Here is a 21563-nt window from a genome sequence, read left to right as displayed (position 1 = left end):
ATTTAAATTCTCGATCACATTTTACTCCAAATTCCCCGTTTTATGCCTACCATTTCGGAGTCGATTGCAAGCGAGATCAGTCTCATCCTTTCTGAGGACACACTGCTGAGGGACGAGAAGGCATTCTGCAAACGTTCATGGCTTTTGCTCAGTTCCTCATGATGTTTTCTGGGAAGGTCGCTAGGAAAAGACTTTAAGAATTCTTCTGCCATCTTTAGATCTTTTCTTAAAAATACAGTCACTGGAGCCAACCCCAACTCAAATGTCTGCAAACAAATACAACCCACATCTGTTTACCACACAGTAAAAAAACAAAACAAAACAAAACAAAACAAAACAAAACAAAAACCCTAAACACCAGGCATAAAAGAGAAGGGCATTCTGCTTTTTGCAAATTGTGTATTAAACGGCACCACCCATGAAGCACTGGCTACAGTAGCCTGGACCTGGATGTCTCCTAAGGCCGGTGCTTTGGACCTGAGCTTGGTGCTACAGGGGAGAAATGGAAACTTTCAGTAGGAGGACTTCAGATCCCTGGAGCTGTCGACTCTCAAAGGTGCTGGGGCCACTCTGTTCTTTCTTCTTCTGCCTTTCAGTTTGAGGTGAAGAACTGCCTTGCCACAAAACCAAATGCAACAGGACGAAGGGACCACAGGTCACAGCCTTTGACGGCATGGGCCCAAACGAACCGGCCACTTAGCTTGACTGCCGACAGAAAGCCGACAGGCACGCCAGTGGATGACGCTTACCTCTAACTGCTTCAGCTGACTCTTCAAGGCTTCCAGACTGCCTTCCACAGATGCCTGATCGTCTAAGGGGGGGTTCATATCTTGAAGCAACGCCAAATATTCATGCATTTTCTCAGTATGTCGTAAACACTGTTGCAAGCCGTTGGAATACTAAAACCAAAATTCGATACGGTTATTAATAGCCTTTATGAAAGAAACTTAAAGCCAACAAAATGTATGGACTGGTCCCCACGTTTCCCACTGGAGTGGTCATGGGAAACCACATATGTAGACTCACCTCTTCCTTTGAGCCACTCTCAGAAGACCTTTCTTGTGACCCAGACGTACATTCCGGACGCTCTGGGGGCTCACTGCACAGTTGTTCTAGCTTCTCGTCTCCTGGCAACGGTGCTGTGTGCACACTGGAGCGTTCCACCCCTGCTTCTCTTACAGTTTGTGGGTTCAGGGGACAGTGATCTCCTCTGCTTCCGTGGTCACGGCAGACGCACGGCTTTTCCTCCGCCATCTCCGGCACAGCACGTGGTGTTTGCTTCGAAGCTTCGGCATGTTCTCTTTCAGTTGAATACCCATCAAACAGCAGCTTGTAAAAGGCATTTTTAAGTTGCGGTGGAAATAATTCAGACCCAAGGCCTTCTTCCTCTGGGCCGCAGTCCATCTGAGTTAATATTTTAATTAATTCAGATGTGCTTGGGGCTTCTTGGGCATGCTGGTTTCGCTTCAATATATCTAGAAGACTTGTCATGCAGAGAGGATCACCTCTGCTCTCTGCCTTTATTTCTGATGAGTTATTAACGGGGGACATGCCAGGATTGGGCACACTGGATACTGCATTTGGCAACTGAGACAAGATAACTCTTTTAATTAAGTTCTGAACTGAAATTTTCGTCCCTGTGCCAGCTGAAGGGTCTCCCACGTCTTGGAGATTCATATAAACTTTGTCTAAACTGCTTTTCAGGATACTCTTTCCATCTTCTACAAACTCAGGCGTATGATCTTCTCTCTCCTGGGGTCTTGGGGATGAGGCGCGTTCTCTGGGTGGCTGATTCTCAGTGTGTCCTTCCTCTCTGCTGCTTTCTAACTGCGGGCAGCCCACATCCAAAGTGTTACCGGAGGTGTTTCTCACTCCATTCACACAGATCTGAGCCGGCACAAAACCGGTGTTTTCCCCACAGCCTGCCACACTTTTGCGAGGTAGGAGTGACAGTGTGTTGTCAGTATTTTCTGGAGTGAACTGGAGAATTCCTGCTTTCCCTTCAGAGATACTTTCCTCTACACAAGCATCACTTTGCTGGGTCTCGGCACCCGGGGGCCCGTCTCCTGGGCGGATGACTGACTTCTCCTCTGCATTATTTACTGTGCATAAGTCATCTTTCACGGTAGGAGAAGCTATTGAAACACAGCTTGGGGTATTTTTGTTTGGTTCCAGAACATCCTCATTTACACCTTTATCACAATGCTCTAAAGAAGTAAACAGCTCCGTCTCTTTCTCCGGCCCTCCAGTGAGGGAGTCTTCTTCCACTGGGCTCTTCACCCCAGACGATATGACAGCTGAAGTCAAGTCAGCACGAGCCACTTTGGAAGCTGAGGCATCAAATATTTCTGCAAGAGTCTCAAGCAGAACAGGGCTGCTGGTAAGCCCCGTTTGGGCTCCCTTTACTTCACCTTCAAGAGTCGTGCTTGCTGTGTTCGGATCCCCTCTGTGACTAAGTTCCTCGGCGTGCGTCGGTGGAGGGGGAACCTGACTCTTACCCACATTGAGGCTCACTGTTGCACTTTCGTCTAGGAAGGGGTTGAAATACCTTTCTTCTTCTCCTTCCCCTGGGCCGTTCATCAACCCTCCTTCTTTCCCAGAGCCTGTTTCCCGGATGGACGCCTCATCTGTCAGCTGATCATTTCTGCCACCTCTACCTGTAACCAGACCTCTTCCAGTTCCCTGCTGATCCCTGTCACTTACTGTAAGTGACAGCTGGCTTTCCTCAGAAGGAAACTCTGAGGAAACTCCTCCTAACTCAGCTTCAGAACAGACAATTTCATCAGAAGATGGGCTGCTTTTTGGCGATACATTCACAAGGCACTTGTCTTCAGCTTTCTGAATGTCTGTGGAGTCTGGCCCGTGGACCTGCCTGACCTCTCCCGAGGCGGTGCCCTCAGCAGTAGGCAGTGGCACACCCTTAGTTGCCATGTGACTACACAGACTTGGTTTGCCGTCCTCCTCAGCTTCAGCGGTAAGCTCCGGACGGCTGCTTCTCTCTGTGTCCCCGCCTCTCTTACCAGCTGACTCTGGCTGTGACACACGTGCACCATGCTGCTTTTCTGATGGACTGTAATTGTGCATCTTGTCCGGGAGAAGCATGTCACTGACACTGTGGGTTTCACCCCCGTGTTCTTTCACGGTAGCAGCAGCGTACAACTGGGTATGGTCAGCTTGGTACTCGGGCTCTCCACACTCATCTGCTCCTCCTTGTCCTCCTTGCCTCTCACCACCGTCCTCACGGCTGTGTTCCCCATCGTCCTCATCATCCGAGTCACTACCAACGCTCATGTAAGCCCTGTAGCTTTCACTACTCTGTATGGAGCATACCCCATCGGTATCAGAGTGGCTTTCTGGGCTGGTGTCACACTCTTCCCTGTCCCCTCTCCAACAATTGTCAGGTGTTAATGAAGCTCCTAAGCTCTCTTTCCTTCCTATAATCTCACCCTCAGCCAACGAGTCAGACTCACTATCCTCACAGTCAAGCGGGTTTTCACTTTCAGATACAGGCTCCACCATCCGTACTGAGACACCTGAATTAAACCGTTTCTGGTCAACTAAATATAACCCAGGTTTCTCAATACCTGCAAGAAATCCCTGAGGGCAACGTACTTTGTTCTCCACATTTAAGCTCTCATCCATTCCTCCATGAGGAAACGTGGGGTTTTCCTTCTCTTTCACAACATCACAAAAAATGTCATCAGGAGGAGGGGTCCTGTCATTTTCCTCCTGCAAGGTGTCATAGTCCTCGGGTTGCAAACAGTCACGGTCATCACCTTGAAGGATAAGAGAGTCATGGTCGTCATCTTCAAACAAGGGGGTGTCATAGAAATAGTCATCACTGTCGCTGTCTGTTGCCGTGTCACTCTGCTGGCCAGCCAGCAGTGATGTCTCATAGTCACCGGCATCAATGGCTCCTTTATGTGACAGTGGACCACAAACGGATGTGTTGGCGTTGTCTGAGCCATCCCGAGGGACCGTGGTACAGAAGTTCTCTTCCACCTCAGACCCAGTTTTCTCTGACTCACCTGTCTGTCGAGTGCTTCCACTCCCAGCAGAAGTATCTGATGTGGATTCATCACCGTGATAGAGTACTTGAGGATCGATACACTTAGTGTCTAGAGGCTTCTGTCCACAGGACGCCCCCTGCAGGCTGATGCTAATAGCTGCGATTCCCAGGAACTGGTCTTGAAACTTTCCTCTCGTGCTCTGATCGGCCAACGCATTCTGGTCACTGGGTGACAAAGCAGAAGCTTCGCATAAATATCCTGTGTTCTGTGGGGTATGCGCATCACTGAAACTCCCCTGACTGTGCCTCAACTCATCGTGGCTTAACAGGGCGCTCAGCCGGGGTGAATAGTCAAAGAGAGAGAGGCCCTTCTGTATGCCCTCTTCGTCCTCTCTTTCATTCAAATCACAGAGTCTACTGGCTTCTGATGTCAAAGAATTGGAATGCTTACCCTCATCTGGATACTTCTTTGTAACAAACTCACTTTGATTTTTCCAGTCTTTAAGTGTGCTACCCGAATCAGGTCTGAGCGTGTTCCCTTCAGGCTGTGTGGAAGATGATGCAGGTTTGGGGACACACACGCTAGATGATGGACTATTGGCTTTCTGAGCAACTGCTGTGTTTGTTAGGTTTTCTGGCCAAGGCAATTCACCATTGTTATCATTGTTTCCCATTTTACAAAACGCGTCATTCATGACCCACTTTGCATTTTCAAGAGACTCTTTATGCCCAGGGTGTGTGTGGTGACATTTACCAGGACCAGATGCTGAAGTCGAACACTCGTGCTTTTCTTCACTCAAGGCGCAATCAGGACAACCCTCGGGGATGGTGAGGACAGACAGGCTTTCTCTTTCGGATGCGTCAGCTCCGCGTTCTGCACCGCAGCTTTCCAGGAGCATGCCCACGGCCTCGTCCAAGTCCCCATCATAAAGCAAAAGCCTGCGCCCCGTGTGTGCATCCATGTAGCTGTTCACCATTAAATAGGAGAGGAATAACTCTCTAGTTTGTTCCGAGCTCTGAGCTGGGACTGGCTCTTCGCCGTCAGAACCGTCTTCTTCTTGCCTGTAATCATGAACTGTGGAAGGCTGGAATTTACAAAAGGAGAGCCACCTTCTGGCGTTCTTACAAGCTTCCAAATCTCCTAAATCCGGCATTTTGTCCGGCAGTGTTATATTTTTTAAAACCGACGCCGTGTTGTTATCTATAATCCCCAGCTGCCTAGCGGCATCCAGATCAATGACTTGAGAGCTTTCCGGGATGTAGAGGGCAGCGATTTTCTGTCTCCCATTCAAGATTTTGGTGGCTAATTCATTCGTAATCAACTGTTGCTGTAGGGAAGAAGATGTGGGAAATATTTCACCGGAGTGGGGCCAGATGAGTCCCACGTAGCCCCGCTGAGCCTCCAGAACAAGCAGGGCGCTGCTGGGCGTTACCAACTCACACTGTACCGCTTCATCCACTGTTAATCGCTTAGCGGGGTTCGAGCGCACGATGCCACCCGTCTGAACCTGGTAGGTGAGGATGCTGCTTGCGGTGTCTCTGTCAATCACTCCTTCTGCCGCAGCTTCTTCGACTGTCATTTTCCGACCAGAGTTGCAATCGATGAGACCGCCAGACAGAAGCTGTGCCCCTAACAGCCTAAACATGGTCTCTCGGTCTATGAGTCCCTCATGGGCTGCTCTCATGATGCTAATGCTTCTTCCGCACTTCAGTGTTATTCTGCCAGCTTCCTGCGGTCTCACTGGTAAAAGCCACATCCTGGTGCTTTCCTGCAAAATACTCCTCTGTACCATATCGGTTAAAGATACCTTCTCAGAAGTGCATGGATCAATAAGATCTTTGCAGGTGTCTTGCCTTTCTAGAACTTTAGAAAACAAGGCGGAGGAAATAAAGTTCTGTTGGAAAGCCTTTTGTAAGGTCAGGTGTTCCCCCGTGGCTGGAACAACCAGGGAGCCTGCGGAGAGCAGTATCTCAAGAACTCGGATGGCCATGGATTCTGAGATCATGCCCTGAGCCAGAGAATGGAGCACGGGGATCGTGGTCGGCGATGCAGCAGAAATTATCTGCTTCGCTTGATTTAGTTCTTTCAGTTGGCACAGAATTTGTTCGTCAATGAGGCCGTGACTTTCAGCATCTCTGAGGTCAAAACACTTTCTCAACTCTGGTGAAATTAAGCCAGAAATCACTAGCTGTGCCTCAAGCAACCTGATCCCTGTTTCATAGTCAACAAGGCCTCTTAAAACTGCCTGAAAGACGGAGAGGACCTCTCCAGTGGTCTGATCGATGGTACCCGCAATCACTTTATCCAGCTAAAAGGGAAATGCAGAAAGCCTGTGTCAGTCTGATACTTGAGCCAATCTCTTGCAGCTTAGGTGGTTTTGTTTTATAATAATAATAGACAATTGTAAAAAAAAAAAAGTTCCTCTACTTACCCAGGCAGCTTGGGAGTGTTAGGCAGCTCAAATGCACAAGTGACCTACGTCAGTGATCTACTCAACAGCACAGGATGTGATAAAGCTTGGAAAACAACATGCGTCTGTGGAGTGAGAACTGAACATCCATGTACTAACAAGGTTAGTGAGGACACAAGAGCAGCTGCTGCAGGCGAGTAAACAGAACACAGATCTACCCAGAAGGCAAATCATGCTTTCTGCATCTGCGTGAGATTAGAGTCTGATTGACAAGGAAGAGAGGGTCAACTCCATGCTACTGATGTTTACAGCATACAGACTTTTCCAGGGAAAAGTAAAAGACTAAGGCACCAAGAAAGACAGGTTACGTACCCCCAAAACATGACAAATTATGTAGTACCATTCCTGGGAGTCATTGGGTTAAATATGACAAACACCCTTTAACTATCAAACATTGTGTTGGGCACATTACTATGAGCCAGACAATTTTTAAGTGATTTCTATTTTTTTTTAAAAGATGTGAGAGTATTTTCACTTTAAGACATAGTAGCCTCCCACCACTAAAATAAACCCCCATAGTATTATCAATGGAGGAGATGGTCCATAGGCTCTTTTCTGACCATATTTTATAATAAAATCCTGAATATATTGAAAGAATGGCTTTAAAAAGAAGTGTTAGCTGATGAAGGAGTCCTTTTTCACCATGCAAGGAGGAGATTAAGGCATAGGATGATGATCTGCACATGTAAGATAGCATTTTATAAACACAGAAACCTCCAAACCCTCAAATTCTACCCATGTATTCTCCATATATAAAGCCCAAGGCGCATTACCACACGGTCTCAGCCATGCCGGACCCCACATCTTGTGAGGAGCATTACCTTCTCCTCAACCTTTGCCTCTCCTGAGGGTTGTAACTCTTGCTGTTTCAGAGATTCACTGAATAATACATTGTAGTCTTCCTGCAGGGCTTTCACCTGTTTCTCCAAGTCACTTCTTTCTTCATCAGTCAGTCTGCAATATCCAAAAAGTATTAAGGGGGCAGGCAACATTAGCTGTCAAGTTAGCTGTCAAGTGTAACAGTATGTAACTTGCTTCAGTGTCACTGTTACTATTAAGATAGAGCTTGATCTATGTGTTTCCCCAGGTCTTGAAATGATGATATATAAAACTAAGGAGCCTATGTAAAATATACGAGATTCTTTTTTTTGTCTGAGAAAGAGAATAGAGTTAAACTAATAAGTCAGTATATCTCTGAGATAAGAACAAACAAACACACAAACAAACAAAGACCAGAGTAACTACTTCCAGGTTGATCAGGGAGATTCTTCAAAGAAAATCACAAACTTGTTTTGGGGTAACCATGAAAAGGGTTAAATCCAAAAGGATTTAAGACAAGGAAAAACACCTTTGTCTAACTCATCACTAGTGAGGAAGAGCACTGACACACCATCCCCCGCATTCCCATGCATGTATTCTATGAGCACACATGCATGCACGCAAGCACGCACGCACACATACACACACAGAGAACACATTTATATCATTTTCCAAAAGGTTGTTTCAGAGTACTATGAAGATTTAAAACATGACTCAGAGCCTACATCACTACTCGCTAATGTTCAACCTGTCTGAGCCCCATTTGAGGATTAGTAGCATGCTCTGGCATGCGAAGGCTATCTGTGACACGTAGCTAAGTCCACATTCTTCACATTCTATTAAGTAAACTGTTTGTCTTGCACTTTTACAATGTCAGGGATGACATTCTGTCTGATGCCTTCTGTCTGATGAGTGGATTTTTAGAACATAACCCTACCCCAAATAAAAGGGCAAATGAAAGCCAACATACTTGTCTCCATGCTTAGCCAAAAAAATCTGTGTGGTTTGAAGAGCTTCCAAGATCTGTTCCTTCTTGGTTGATATTTCTTTACTGGAAATCTGTAAGGTAAGAAGGCACATTCAAAGCCTCCCCACAGGAACAGTATGAAATGGTAATTAAAAATACAAAATTTTAATCAAGATGAAAAGTGGCAGGTGTTTTCTGGGTGACACAATTAAATAACATGTCAGCTATTGGTGGTGTTGATGGCCTTAAGAGCTCAGCTCTACTCAGCATACACAAGAGGTAGTGCAGTGCCCTCTATTAACATATCATCTTCACAAGGGAATCTTAATGCAACACACCAGTTCTTGAGTCTGTCCCAGCCCAGCCATGAATCTGCCAAAGCCCAAAGGCTCAGCACTGGCCCAGTATCATCCTTCTATGACACCATTCTCAAAAAGACACTGAAACTATAGGAGGAGTTCCCTTCCAGAAGCTCCTCTCACTGTGTTCAAAGCGCTACTCAGGAGGCCTGTAGATCAGAAAATAACTGGTAACGATAGCTCCCTCCATCCTATGCTATCTGTGGCTACTAGAGAAGACAAACTCATTAATTATGGGGAAAAGGCGGTTGTCCAAGACTTGTCCTGAACCCTATTTCCATTTGGTCAAAGTTTCCATTCTTAAAAATAAACAGGGACGAGAGGAAATATTAGACCAATGAAAAGATGAGAAGCATACTAACCAGTCAATTTACATAGTCAATTTTGTATGGATATAGGAAATCATGGAGCTAAATGGAATCTCTGAGGACTCATTATATACATCAAGCCACTTTCTTCTTTAAAAGAGAAAGCAGGTGTTCTGGTAGAACTATAGTTAGGGCCACAATCTTATTTAAAAGTATCTGTATGTACTAGGTCAAAATCTAACGAACATCCTGGAGAATTTGTTACTATTATATGAAGACACCAGGTGTTTACAATTCATGCATCTGAAGAAACATGTTCTCTCAAGAGATCTTTGCTAAGGCTTACACATCTTGTTTGAATGCCTTCCTTTTTCATAGTGAGAAGTCTGGGAAGAAGGTATTTTAAATCAAACATTTGAGGCCAATCACTTTGGAGTGTTTTTGCTTAAAAACTACCAAATGTTTTCTGAATTCTTAGTTCTTCCACTTGTATGAAATCATACCTCAACACCAGCCTGGGCTGCATAGCAAAGACTCTAAGACTAGCCTAGACCTTGTCTGCCCCAGACAAAACCAACCCAACAACAACAAAATACAAACTAGCACGAATTCCTACCATCAGGAACAGCCCTACTGGGGTTAGCCTTAGGTATACCTAAGGTATACCTTAATGCCAATGTCCTGAGCTTCAAGTGGTATACTGTGGAGCAAAACCAACCACCTGCTGCAGTGTCCTAACACACAAGTAGCAATGGGCAGGGGAAACCAGGAAGGGCTGGAAACTGTATTCAACAGGAAGAATGTATGAGCCAGAGGTTGGACAACAAAGCCTTCCTCGTGAAACAGAAAAGGCCCAGGAGAGGCCTACTAAACACTCAACAGTGTTCACAGCCTAGATGGTATTCTCCATGTTTCTCATATGTGGGTGGCATGTAGGACTGACGATGTCACCGGTCAACAATCCCTGTCATTCTAATCAGGGAGTTGAGATGAAAGATAAGGCCCTATAGCCCAGTGAGGCTTGCCCATGGTGAGGTCAACGTACATGGTCTGGCTTTGGAACAGGACACCCTTTTCTAGAAGGTTCTAACTATAACTCTTTGTGTAATATGCCTAATGACCTAAACTATTTAATTTTTATTGTAAAAGCCTCTAACTCTGGGGGGGGCTAAGGTAAAGATCTATAGCTTGTGCTTAGCAGACTGTATGATTCGGTAAATTCTACCCCATTAGCATTAGGACCTCTGTGGATATACCTGCTGCTTAGAGAAGAGAGGTTTCCCAGCTTTCTCCCCATCTCCCAGGGTCTTGCTGATATTTGATACCCATTTCTGCAATTCTTTAGCTTTTTCAATATGTTGTTTCTTCTCTTCATCCAGTGACTTCTGACAGGTATGAGTGGTTAAAAAGAAGAAAAGAAAAGATACATTCCAATAAATGACTGAGCGTCTCAACTACCCTCTCCTCTCTGCTGAAAACAAGAAGGCACAACTGCTTCCCATCATGCACACAGGTTATTGAGATATTTTATTCATTGGCTTAGCCACGTCCTGCACATCACAGGGCAGATGTCTTCGTGGAGGGGAAAAGCTTTGCTGGTCAGTCTCGAATGAATCACTGTTCTGGCCACCCAGCTGCTTCAGAAGTACAACAAAAAAAGCAAACTCAACTTTATTCATGAGACAGGGGGGAGAGATTTGGGAATCGCTGCCTTTGCATTAGCATTACAATCCCGAATGCCTTGACAGATGCTAATAGACAAAAGGAGAGAGCAAAAGAAGAGAAACTCCACACAGATGTTGCTCCTCCTCAAGTACACAATGCACTTGTTAGATTTTAATTCCAAAGTCTCAACCAAAGTAAGAGTTAACACTGAACACTTTAATGTGTAGAGAACATCAGTGCCTGCAGGAAGTGATCTCCAGCCTCACAGGTTTGGAGCACATTTGCATGTTCTCTTGGGTCCTGGTCCTGTGGCGCTCTGTGAGGTACTCTTTCAGGATGCACAATGTATGACATCATAAATGTGTTGAATCTATTCAATGAAAGGAGGAGGTCAGAAGAAATGAGTCTGTGAACGTGTTGATGGTTATCATGTTCACCCCATTATCCGGGTAAAACCCATTTATTTTAGTGAGATAAGATCTTTTTTTTTTAAAGTAACAATTTCAAGGGCAGCCACTTGTTTCTCATCTGCAGTTTACGAATGACCATGTCTTCTGAGCAGGGAGTTATTTCTAGCCTACAAGAAATTAACGGCACTTCGAGTTGGTGACACAGTTCCTAGGCTGCACATTTAGCAGACGCCATCTGCTCTGAACAGATGGCGGGATGCAGCCAGCGCGGCCTCTGCATGGAGAGAAACACCCTACTGGCAAGAATAGTAGAGGCTGGATATCCCTGTCCCCAAGGGTTCGGACACTTCTAACAGCCTAAGTCCCGTGTGGAAATCAAAATCAGCTTTCTCCAGGGCCTCTTTATATGTCAATTTCCTTTTCGTCTGGGGGCACATTATATTCCTGACGTATGACTTTTGATCTTTGAGTCTGGTGGCGATGAGGACATCGATGATGCCAACCTGAAGGGCCTCTTCTATGGTCAGCCTCGAGTAGCCCTGTGGCTCTACCAGGCCCCCTGTCAGGTACTGAAATTCCAGGCAGCGGATGCCCAGCTCTTTACTGATGATGTGTGCATTCACGGCTTCCACCGCTGACATCATTTTATTAGTGACGGGGTGGCCGATCCCTGTGAATACCAATTCACACTGGCGTAGCTGCTGGGCGAAGCCCTCATCAACCAGGCCTCTGTGCAGAGCCTCAGCCACCCTGTACCTTTTCCCAGTTAGGGGATCAATGACGCCCCCTGTACAGACTTGGGCTTCCAGGCATCTGAGGGCTGTAACCCTATCAACCAAGTTTCTACGGGAGGCTTTCAGTAAGGAGATCCGCTCCCCACTAGCGGTCAGCCAGTAGCCTGCGATGGGACTGTGCAAGTCCTTCTTGGGAACTATCTTGCTCAGCAAAGAGTCAGCCAGTTCTGTCAGTGTGGAAAGGCCTTCCTGATACTTTTGCACCAAGGCTTTGTCTAGGGCTCCCTGCTCTACAGCTTCACTAAGATTGAACTGCAGACCAGTTTTAGTATCAGTCAGCATGTGAGAAGGATGCCCGTAGGAGTCAAAATAGGTAGCTTCCTTCCACTGATACTGCTGCCCCGAGAGTTCGAGATAAACACTCTTATCAATCAGCTGTCTCTGGAAAGCCTCGAATGCCGTCAGTTCCGCCCCTGTTTTGGTATCTACCACGGCAATTTTGTGAGTCTTCTCTATGTTGAGATTGGATATTTCCCTCTCCCCAAATGGCAGGAGAAAACACTGGCTATCTACGTCAAACACACAGATCTGCAGTAACTCGGAATAATACAGAGCCTGCTTGTTGTTGGGATTAGGAAAGACTCTCGTGTTGCTGGACGGCTCATGCAGGAACTGTAGGACGGCATTGTTCAGCAAACCCTGCTGCACGGCCATTTCCGGGGGGACACGGATACCTCTCACAGGGTCAATGACGCCCCCACTGGCTATCTGTGCCTCCAAGATATGTTTACCTTTCTTCCTATCAAGCATTCTATTTTCCATCGCCTGGAAGACTGACAGCGTCTTAGAAGCATGTGAATATCCCAAAACTGCCTTCTCTGCCTCCAGGAGCCTATTCCTGAACTCAGGGTCAACGACACCTTGAAGAACCGCGTCTTCAACACAGTAAGTCTGACCAGAAACAGGATCGATTATAAAACCTGTTGCGGCCTGTGCTTCTAGAAAAGCTAGCGCCATCATTTTGTCTATTATGATTTTCTGGGCCGCTAAGGTGAACGACATTTTTTCCTTGGTAGATTCGAGATAGAGTCCTGCAATTGAGGTGGCTTTGGTCAAAAACTTGCTAAGACTTCTCTGAACTTCTTCGATAGTCTTCAGGCCACGCCGCAGCTGCTCGACTGTTCTCATGTCCAGAAGCTTCGCTTCAACCAGCTGCCTGCCAGTCACGGTGTGCCTGAGCCCTTGGAATTGAAACTCATCGTCCCTAACAGAGCATGCTTGGTTAAGGTCAAGGCTCTGGGACGTCTCTGGCTCTACACTTTTCTTAAGGAAGTCTCCCTTGAGCCCAGCAGAAGCTCTGGAACCCTCTAGCATCCATCCACCAGCGCTGGAGCCCAGCCTCTTCTCTTGTTTTAAGGTCGTGACTTCTGTGTTTATGCCACACTGTTTGTTCTTAGCTATCTGAAATAGGAATGTTTAAGATGTTAAACATTGCCCCCAAAGCATGACACTTTATCAAATAGTCTCCACCCAGTCACAATCCCTTCAACTATAACTGAGGGACGAATTGCAAACCCAGGGTAGGGATAACAACATTCGGAGAGACTCAAGTGTCAGCAGCTAAATACATTAAAATGCATGGGAAGAGGTCAGAATGAAACCTGACCATGGAGTACACTAGAAATAAAGGTAATATTTGATTCTTCTACCTTTTCCTCCCTCCACCTTATAGTCTAACCCTGGGCCTTCTACCATTGAACTTCACTCACAACTATATTCTAGATTTTTAAAAAATAGTCCTACTAAAATATTTGCTTTTATAGAAATAACAGCTTATCTATCATATTTATGCCTCATCTTAAGCATGCTTAAGTTAGTGGTAATTTATAGTAAATGCAACCAAACCACTGGAAAATTACAGTATTTCCCCCCTCAAAAACAGCTAAGCATTAGAAAATTTTAAAACTCTAATCTTGGGGGCTGGTGAGATGGCTCAGTGGTTAAGATCACTGACTGCTCTTCCACAGGTCCTGAGTTCAAATCCCAGCAACCACATGGTGGCTCAGAACCATCTGTAACAAGATCTGTCGCCCTCTTCTGGGATGTCTGAAGACTGCTACAGTGTACTTACATATAACAATAAAAAAGAAAAGCAGCAGCCTGACATGACAGCTAATAAGGCCTCGGGGCACTGTGTACCTCTAAGGGTGTCAAAAGCGTCACCAACTCCCTTTCAAGTCTGTCATCCTGATGTGTCAAAAGCGGTCGGGAAGGACGCAGCGCTCGCTCCCTCAGCGCCTCTAGCTCGGACAGTCTCGAGATTGGGTTTTTATCATCAAAAGTTATCTGCAGTTCAGTGCTTGTCTGAGAAAAATATTCAGAGTAGCTTTGCTGGTTGCTCTCCTTGTCCAGCAGAGGCCCTGGCTGCCGGAACTGAGCCTCCTTCTCAGAGGCCCTGTGCGGCCATTTTCCTTCTGCCTGGTATGCTTCCTGAGTCCATCTGGACAGTGGAAGTCTGGCCTTCATTAGGTGCCCAGAGTTCCCAGGGGAGACCTCTGCAGGGTGGTGGCACTCTCTCCCTGCCGTGTCAAAAGCCACTGTGAAGGTGTGGTCTTGGGTGGGGCTCTTTTTTTGAATTTCACACTGGAGCAGAACTAACTGGTGCTCATGTTCCTTTATCTGCTGGTCCATTTTTTGCTTGAGGTTTTCAACCTCCCGTCTCTGGGCCAACAGCTCCTCCTCAAGTCTCCGGCATTTCTGATAGTGGTTTGCTTCCACGTGCTGGCCCTGCTGCATCTTCTCGCGGTAGCACTGAAGCTGCCGCTCGAGTTCTCGGATGTTCGTCTCCCACAGCTTGGCGTTCTCTTGCGCCCGGCAGTTTTCTCTCTGGAGAGACACAAAGTCGTGCTTGATGCCCGAGATGTCGTTTTCAGTGATGACCTTGGACTCCATTAGCTTCTCCATCTTCTTCCGGAACTCATCTGCCGAGCGCTTGAACTTATCTGACTCTTCCTGGAGCAGGACCATCTTCCGGTGGGTCACCTGCTCTTCGATGGTCTTCAGGTGCAGTTCGTCTTGCACCCTCTTCAGCCTGTCGTTCAGCTCCTGCACCTGAGCCCGCTGCAGCTGCGCCTTCTGCTCTTCCCGCCGCTTCTCCTCTTTGGACGCGCTCAGCTCGGCGCTGAGGCTCCTTACCTCCTTCTCCGTGTTTTGGATGATGATGTTCTGCTGGTCACATCTTTGCTTGAACTCGCTGACTAGGGTTTGGCTTTGGGCTAGATCGTCTTCCAGGCTTTTAATTTTTCTGTGGAAATCCTGCTCTGTTTTTGTCTGCTTGTGCAGGTGTTCGTTGGTGTTCCGTAACTGGTCCTTAAATCCGTCCGCCTGGATCCGCAGCACTTCGCATCTTTGCTGGATGGCTTGCTTCTCCCGGACTACGTTCTCCGACTCTGCCTGGATCCTCTGCATCATTAGCTTGGTTTCGCTGTTCTGCCGAGTGAGCTCATCCACCCTCTGCTTGAGCCTTTCTGCGCACTCGTTGCTTTTCTCCAGTTCTTCATTCAGCTTTTGGATTCTATCGTTGTTTTCTTTCTCGGCTTTAATATTCTGAAGCAGCTGTGCGTGACTCCTCTCAAACTCTTCTTTGAGGTGATCCGATTTCCTCTGGCAGAGCCGTCTCCCTTCTTCTGAGAGTTCCTTCTCATCCCGAGAAGCGTGGACTTGGGAGTTTAAATGCTGGATGTTCCTCTCGGCTTGCGCATGCGCCCTGGTGACTCTGTCCACCTCCCTCTGGAGTTTCCCTTTCTCTTGATGGAGGGACTCTAATTCCAACTGGTAGTTGTGCTTTATCTTCCTGAGATCGTTTGCTTCCTGCCTGACCTCTTCCGCTTTGTCTGTGGTCTGGTTGAGCTGCCTGCCGAGGTCTCTGAGCTGCTGGGAATAGCGTTCCTGGGCCTGATCCTTCCTTTCCAGATCCTCCTTGAGGCACCTGAGCGTGTTATTCGTCTCGTCCAGCTTCTCTTTCAGCAGCCGGGCCTTCTCCTCGGACGACGCCTTCTCGAGCTGGACCGCGCTGAGTTCATACTTGAGCTCCCGCATCTCTTTCTCCGCCTTCCTGTTGGCTACGGTCAGCTCATCCACCTGCTGCTTCAGCGCCTCCTCTTTCTGTCGGTCCGGCTCCTTCTGGGGGCCAGCCTGGGCCACCGCAGCGCTCTCTCTACAGGAAACCTGAATTTCGGTGATTTTCCTCCTGGCTTCCAGCTCGATCTTTTGCTTTTCCTTCAGCTGCTTCTCGGCCACCTGCTTCTGGAAGGCTAGGTCCCGCTCCATCTGCTTCACCAGCCTCAGGAGCTCCTCCTCGTGGTCCCGCTTACGCTGCAGTTCCTCCACCAGGGCCCGTTTCTGCTGCTCTAGATCACTGAGGCTGGAGTCTTTCCTCCGCAGATGATCCTCCAGCGTCTGCCTGGTGACGGTGTTTTCCTGCAGCTGGCTCCGGAAGTTCCGGAGGTTCTCCTCCACCCCGGCCCTCCGCGCCTCCGCCTCGGCCGTAAGCTGCCTCACCCGCTCCAGCTCCCGCTCGGCAGCCTCCTTCTCCCGCACGATCGTCTCCAGCTCTCGGCGGTACTGCTTGGCCTCGCTCTCGGCCCTCAGCTTCTGCAGGGCGATGTCTTCCACGTTCCTCTGTTGCTTTCTCAGTTCATTTTCGGCGGCCTCCTTAACTTTCGGAAGCTCCTCCTCTACCCGGGATTTCTGTTTCTTCAGCTCAGCCACCATTGTTTCCAGTTCACTGATCTTCCCCGTAAGTTTGCTATTCTCAACCATGGTGGCTTTCTGACGCTGCAGTAGATCTGAATACGCCCCGTGTTCAGAATTCTCTTTAGACCTTTTCATCTACGAGAAACATTTAAAGGGTCATAGGCGTTCCATTGAAATAGATACTGCAGTCTCTGGAGACCAAGGGAACTCAGATGCAGAACAAGCAGTCGCCACCAGCACCAGTACCAGCACCTACGAAGCAGAAGCCTCAGAAAGCCAGAACGGAGGAAACAGAAATCCTGCAAGATCCTTTGTTTCCCAAAGAATGCCTTCTGCCCTTCAGGAGTACTTTCATATAGAAAATTAGCAGGCTTGAGGTTCCGAAGCAAGAAAAGCCGCTACAGAACATGACTTTTATAAATATAAAAAAATTTTTATAAATATAAAAAAATTAAGCTTTTCTCATAATGATATCCACTTTAGTCTCACACAACTGAATCTGTCAGCATAGAACAATGCCACCATACAAGAACCAAGAATGGAATGGAAGATTCAATTTTCAATAGCAGAGTCCAGTAGAAATTAAACATGATAGAAATTAAACATGATGCACAGTTCCATGTTTATGATCAAAGAAACAGAACATCAGAACAGAGAGCCAAAGTCAGAAATGGTACTTTAAAATACAGGAAAGGAGAATTACGCAAAACATTGGCATTTCTAAGTCAATGTTTATGCCTGCAAATGTGACAATCACAATGAAGGTCATTGCTAATGCAAAGGCAGCGCCTGTCCCTGATGGCTTTGGACAGATGAGCTTCAAGCACCCCAGGTCTTCATTGTTGTTGGCATGCCTCATCTGGGATCCACTTTGTCAAGACCCTTTAGATACCCCACAAATACAAAGGTATTTGTGAAATAGGAAGGATTTAAAAATACATATATAGGGCTTTATGTCCATCTTACCAAATAAGTATCAGGAAACTCTTCAGCAGCTGGGAGGACTGGGGAAGTAAATATTAATAGAACTACTGCATGTTTGGACTAGTTTATAAACACAGTCTAGTTTTCTTACTTAACATCTTGAGTCATTAGCAATTAAAAATAACTGCAGAGAGAGAACAGCTGAAATAAAAATACAGAAATCATTTTATAGATATGCTTTGTTTTCACTGGGATATGTGACTTTCAAAAATTTAACTGATAACAAATCTTTTTCTTCCTCCACTTTATTGATCTCTGGTAATGAGGGCCTTAAAAGCTCAGCTTCCTTCATTAACCTTCCCATGGTTGTTCATATGACTCCATGGGGAAACAAGTCTCATGGCAACTGCTAGGCTCAATGGTGTATTTCTTTCAATTCTGCATCAAAGTCAACCCTTAGGACACTACCGCATCCTGCATACTGAAAACATGAAGTTCTCTCAGGGCACAGATATGCACACCTGTGATACCAGTACTCAGGTTGCAACAGGAGGATTTGGAGTTCCAGCCCTTTGTTCTGGGTTAACCAGAGAGCCACTGTCTCAAAAACAAAAAACACAAAATTTAATTTTTAGCAATTTTTTTCTGAGAACCAGTCCCTCATCAAATCTTACTCAGAAACATAGCATAGCTGTAACCAAATTATTTTTAGCTGTTTTCTCTTGGTCAGAATTTACTTACCTCAGCAAAAATAATAAAATAAAATCTATTGCTGAGCCTTCAATATCTTAGAGTAATTTTGGTGGTTTATTAATAATTCTATGTTATCTAATTAGCTAGAATTTTTCACTTAAGATTACTTTCAATAATTTAGGTTAGTTACTGGTTTTCCATCTTTCCATCAAACTTACTCATGAAAATCAGTCAGGTCTCTCAGCTCTCTGCAGAGGGATCAATAAGTTACAGAGTTGGATGTTTTTATCAGCTACAGAATTTCTTCACCATGTCAAATACACCTCTAAACCAACGTTCTATCTTTCTCTAACACATGCTGTGACTTCTGGAATTTTTGTGTGTCTCTGCTTGTATGTTGATTATGAAAAACTCTTCTTCCAGGGAAGTTCATCCTGGAGAATTTTAAGACTGTTTCAGTTAGTTATATATCTTTTGCTTGTTTGTTTAACGAGACAGAGTTTCTTCTTGTAGCCCTTGCTGTCCTAGAACTAGCTCTGTAAACCAGGCTGGCCTTGAACTCAAAGAGATCCGCCTACCTCGGCCTGCTGAGTGCTGGGATTAAAGGCATGTACTATCACTACCCAACTGAGTCACATATTTTTAAAGGATATTCCATTACCATGACCCTTCAACAGAGGGTATTAAAGTTTATCTTAAATCAGGGTCTTTGCATTATCTTCAAAACTATATTGTTTTTATTTTCAATTCATTATAAATCTGTAGTGCTTTGGTAATGATTAATATTTAACTCTTTGAAAAATGTCCTTGTTTCTGTCCATTTCTATCTTATTGTAGGAATTGAACTGAGTCTCCCACATATGAACAGTTAAGTATACGATGTGAGAACAGAAAAGGACTTAGATGATTTCATGTCTAACAACCTTGTATATGATTTAAAAGACACATACACCATTTAAAATGGAATAGCATCTCTCAAAATGTAGCGGAAATAAGAAAATTCTACCACAGGCAAGAAGTGCATTACACCTACTAAGAGAGCTATGAGTACTCCGGGGTCTTTGGCTATCTCTCAGGAAGCTGGTTATAAAGCGGGTTAGTTATAAAGCTTGGTGTGTGTATATTAGCGGGTTAATGTGGAGACTCTGAACAGACTAAAAGAGTCCGTGAAAGTCATATACGGAAGCTGAGAACGTAACCGCCATCTCACAGGTGCTGGGGGGCGCCTTTTGCTCTTTCAATAAATGACCAGCACAGTGGTGGGCAGAGGCACTGTGGAACTGCAGTAGTCCAGCTGTGATGGCCAGGCCCCAGATCTTACCACTTACACATTTTAGCATTCTCCTAACTGCTTGTGTCTGTTCTGGGATGAGGAAGAGAAAGGCCATCCGAAGAAATGGATGAGAACACTCGTTTCCGGAACAGAGTCGACAGGTTTCCATACAATACATCTTACGAGTCATTTCTTATTCTTCCTATTTCTCAACACAATTTTAAGTTCAGGATCGAAGCTACACAAATCCTTTCTATCGGAAAGAGGTTTACTCTTCTTAACACGTATAATTTTTTGGCAAAAACCACAAAGCTTGCCAGGCGGTAGTGGCGTGCACCTTTAATCCCAGCATTTGGGAGGCAGAGGCAGGTAGATTTCTGAGTTCGAGGCCAGCCTGGTCTACAAAGTGAGTTCCAGGAGAGCCAGGGCTACACAGAGAAACTCTGTCTCGTAAAACAAAAACAAAAACAAAAGCAAAACAAAACTAAACAAAACAAAACAAAACCCCCAAAAAACCCCAAAACGCAAACCTTAAAGCTCCACACTTAAATCCATTCTTTTGAACAAATATCTACCACTAAGTTTGTCTTTTTGATTCAGTTGATTTTGATTGAATTCTTTAAAAATGTATGTTAATTTAAGATGTGTAACACAGATGTGTCTGCGTGGAACATCTGTACAGATTTCATATGAGCTGTACCACAACTGACAGAAACCATTTCTCAGCTGTGAGGAGGCTGAACCAACTTCTGCCCAAATCTTCCCGCTGACATAGAACTGTTTGTGACACTAATTCTATCACATTGGTTCTGAAGTAGCTGCTTTTGAGGTTAGGGGTGAAACCCATAGCTAAAGCACTCTAAGCCAATACTCCAGTCCACCTTTTTCTTTTTTCTGTTTTGGAGAATCTAAAGAAGAACTCACAAACAAATGAATGCCCAAGGCTTTTGGTCTTTTCCAGGGTAAACCGCCAATTAACGACTTGCATATTAGCAGTCAGCCATGTAAATTCATCATGATGGTTACTTCTCCTTCCCGAAGCACTACAGATTCAGCTCAAACCTAGTTCCTGTTCACATGGATATAACTTGTTAACGGTTACCTCCTCCTCTTCCAGCCTTTTCAATGAATCACCGGCAAATTTAATATACTGTGTCATAAGAGTGACCAGGGCCGTGTACCGCGTCCGTAGGTCCATGAACTGCAAGGGAGAAGAGAAGAGAGCGTTATCTCCATGACCAAGGCGGTGTGTGAACCCTGACTGAGGCCCACACTACAGACTAGGCTTTGGGGGAAAAAGCACACACTTATCCAATAGTGGTCTCACTTCAGGAGCTACGAGCTTGCTGCCCTCTTTGTAAGACAGACCAAGTCATAACTTCCTTCTGGGTTTGCTCATGAGAGACATTCTTTACTGTGTTAATAAATCATCTTGACTTTAAAGAGCTTTTAAAGAGATTCAATAAAATGTAGTATTATGGCACTTTCTGTCAGGGATGATTTAGAAGAAACTCTAGAAGTGGACAGTGATGAATTCCCAAAATTGTTATATACTAATATGCCATTAGATCATTTGAAAATAATTAAAATGCGCAATTTTACACTGGTTATGTTGTGCCAGGATAAAGGTAAAAAAAGTTCTTCTAAAATGCTTCCCGCCCCTACCCCACTGTCCTCTGCCCTTCTGGGATTGCTACCTCTTGAATAATGAGGTCTGCCGAGCTCTGTATCCGCCGACGCTTCACTGGCGACTTCTGCTGGGAATCCACCATGGCCCTGTAGGTCATTGTTTGCAATTCATAATCCTGCATGAAAAAGCCAATGTGATAAAATTATACAAAAGATCAAATGAGGGCTTTCTCCTTTTAAACGGAACAGACTGACTCAAACAGCTTTAAACACGTGCTCTAGCATTGTATACCGATCTGCCTAACCTATGTGTCTGCTCTCACCTTGACCACAGCCGAGTACTGCTCCGAGTATTTCTGACACTCATCCAGTTTGCTCTGCTTCACCTCTATTTCAGACACCAGCATCTGCAAATACAGAGTTTAGAGAGAAAGAGACAGGCACTCTACAGCGCCCCCTCATGCTCGGGGACGGAGAAATACCCAGGCCACTCAATGCTGTACCTCTTATCACTTCACGCCTTACATGTGCCCTGACTTATAGATGA

At 45.7% G+C, this 21563-nt stretch overlaps 1 protein-coding gene across 11 annotated transcripts in view; it reads right to left on the bottom strand.

Annotated features, from left to right (window-relative positions):
• Window positions 1–21563, bottom strand: part of Dst (dystonin) — a 397313-nt gene that overhangs the window by 111976 nt on the left and 263774 nt on the right. For 9 of the 11 annotated variants that reach the window (XM_052192851.1, XM_052192852.1, XM_052192854.1 and 6 more), the window contains 6 exons: window positions 21340–21423; window positions 21085–21192; window positions 20490–20588; window positions 10190–10318; window positions 8270–8358; window positions 7302–7434 (listed from right to left, as the gene is read on the bottom strand). In XM_052192851.1, coding sequence (XP_052048811.1) covers window positions 7302–7434; window positions 8270–8358; window positions 10190–10318; window positions 20490–20588; window positions 21085–21192; window positions 21340–21423 — 642 coding nt within the window. Of the gene's footprint in view, window positions 1–50; window positions 267–749; window positions 900–1026; window positions 6319–7301; window positions 7435–8269; window positions 8359–10189; window positions 10319–10396; window positions 13204–13941; window positions 16633–20489; window positions 20589–21084; window positions 21193–21339; window positions 21424–21563 lie in introns of those variants that run through there. The other 2 variants (XM_052192861.1, XM_052192862.1) reach the window with 2 other exon arrangements.

The sequence above is a fragment of the Apodemus sylvaticus genome, chromosome 9 (assembly GCF_947179515.1).
Source record: "Apodemus sylvaticus chromosome 9, mApoSyl1.1, whole genome shotgun sequence".
Lineage (NCBI taxonomy): Eukaryota > Metazoa > Chordata > Mammalia > Rodentia > Muridae > Apodemus > Apodemus sylvaticus.
Note: the sequence above shows the minus strand (reverse complement) of the source record. Positions and strands in the feature narration are given on the sequence as shown.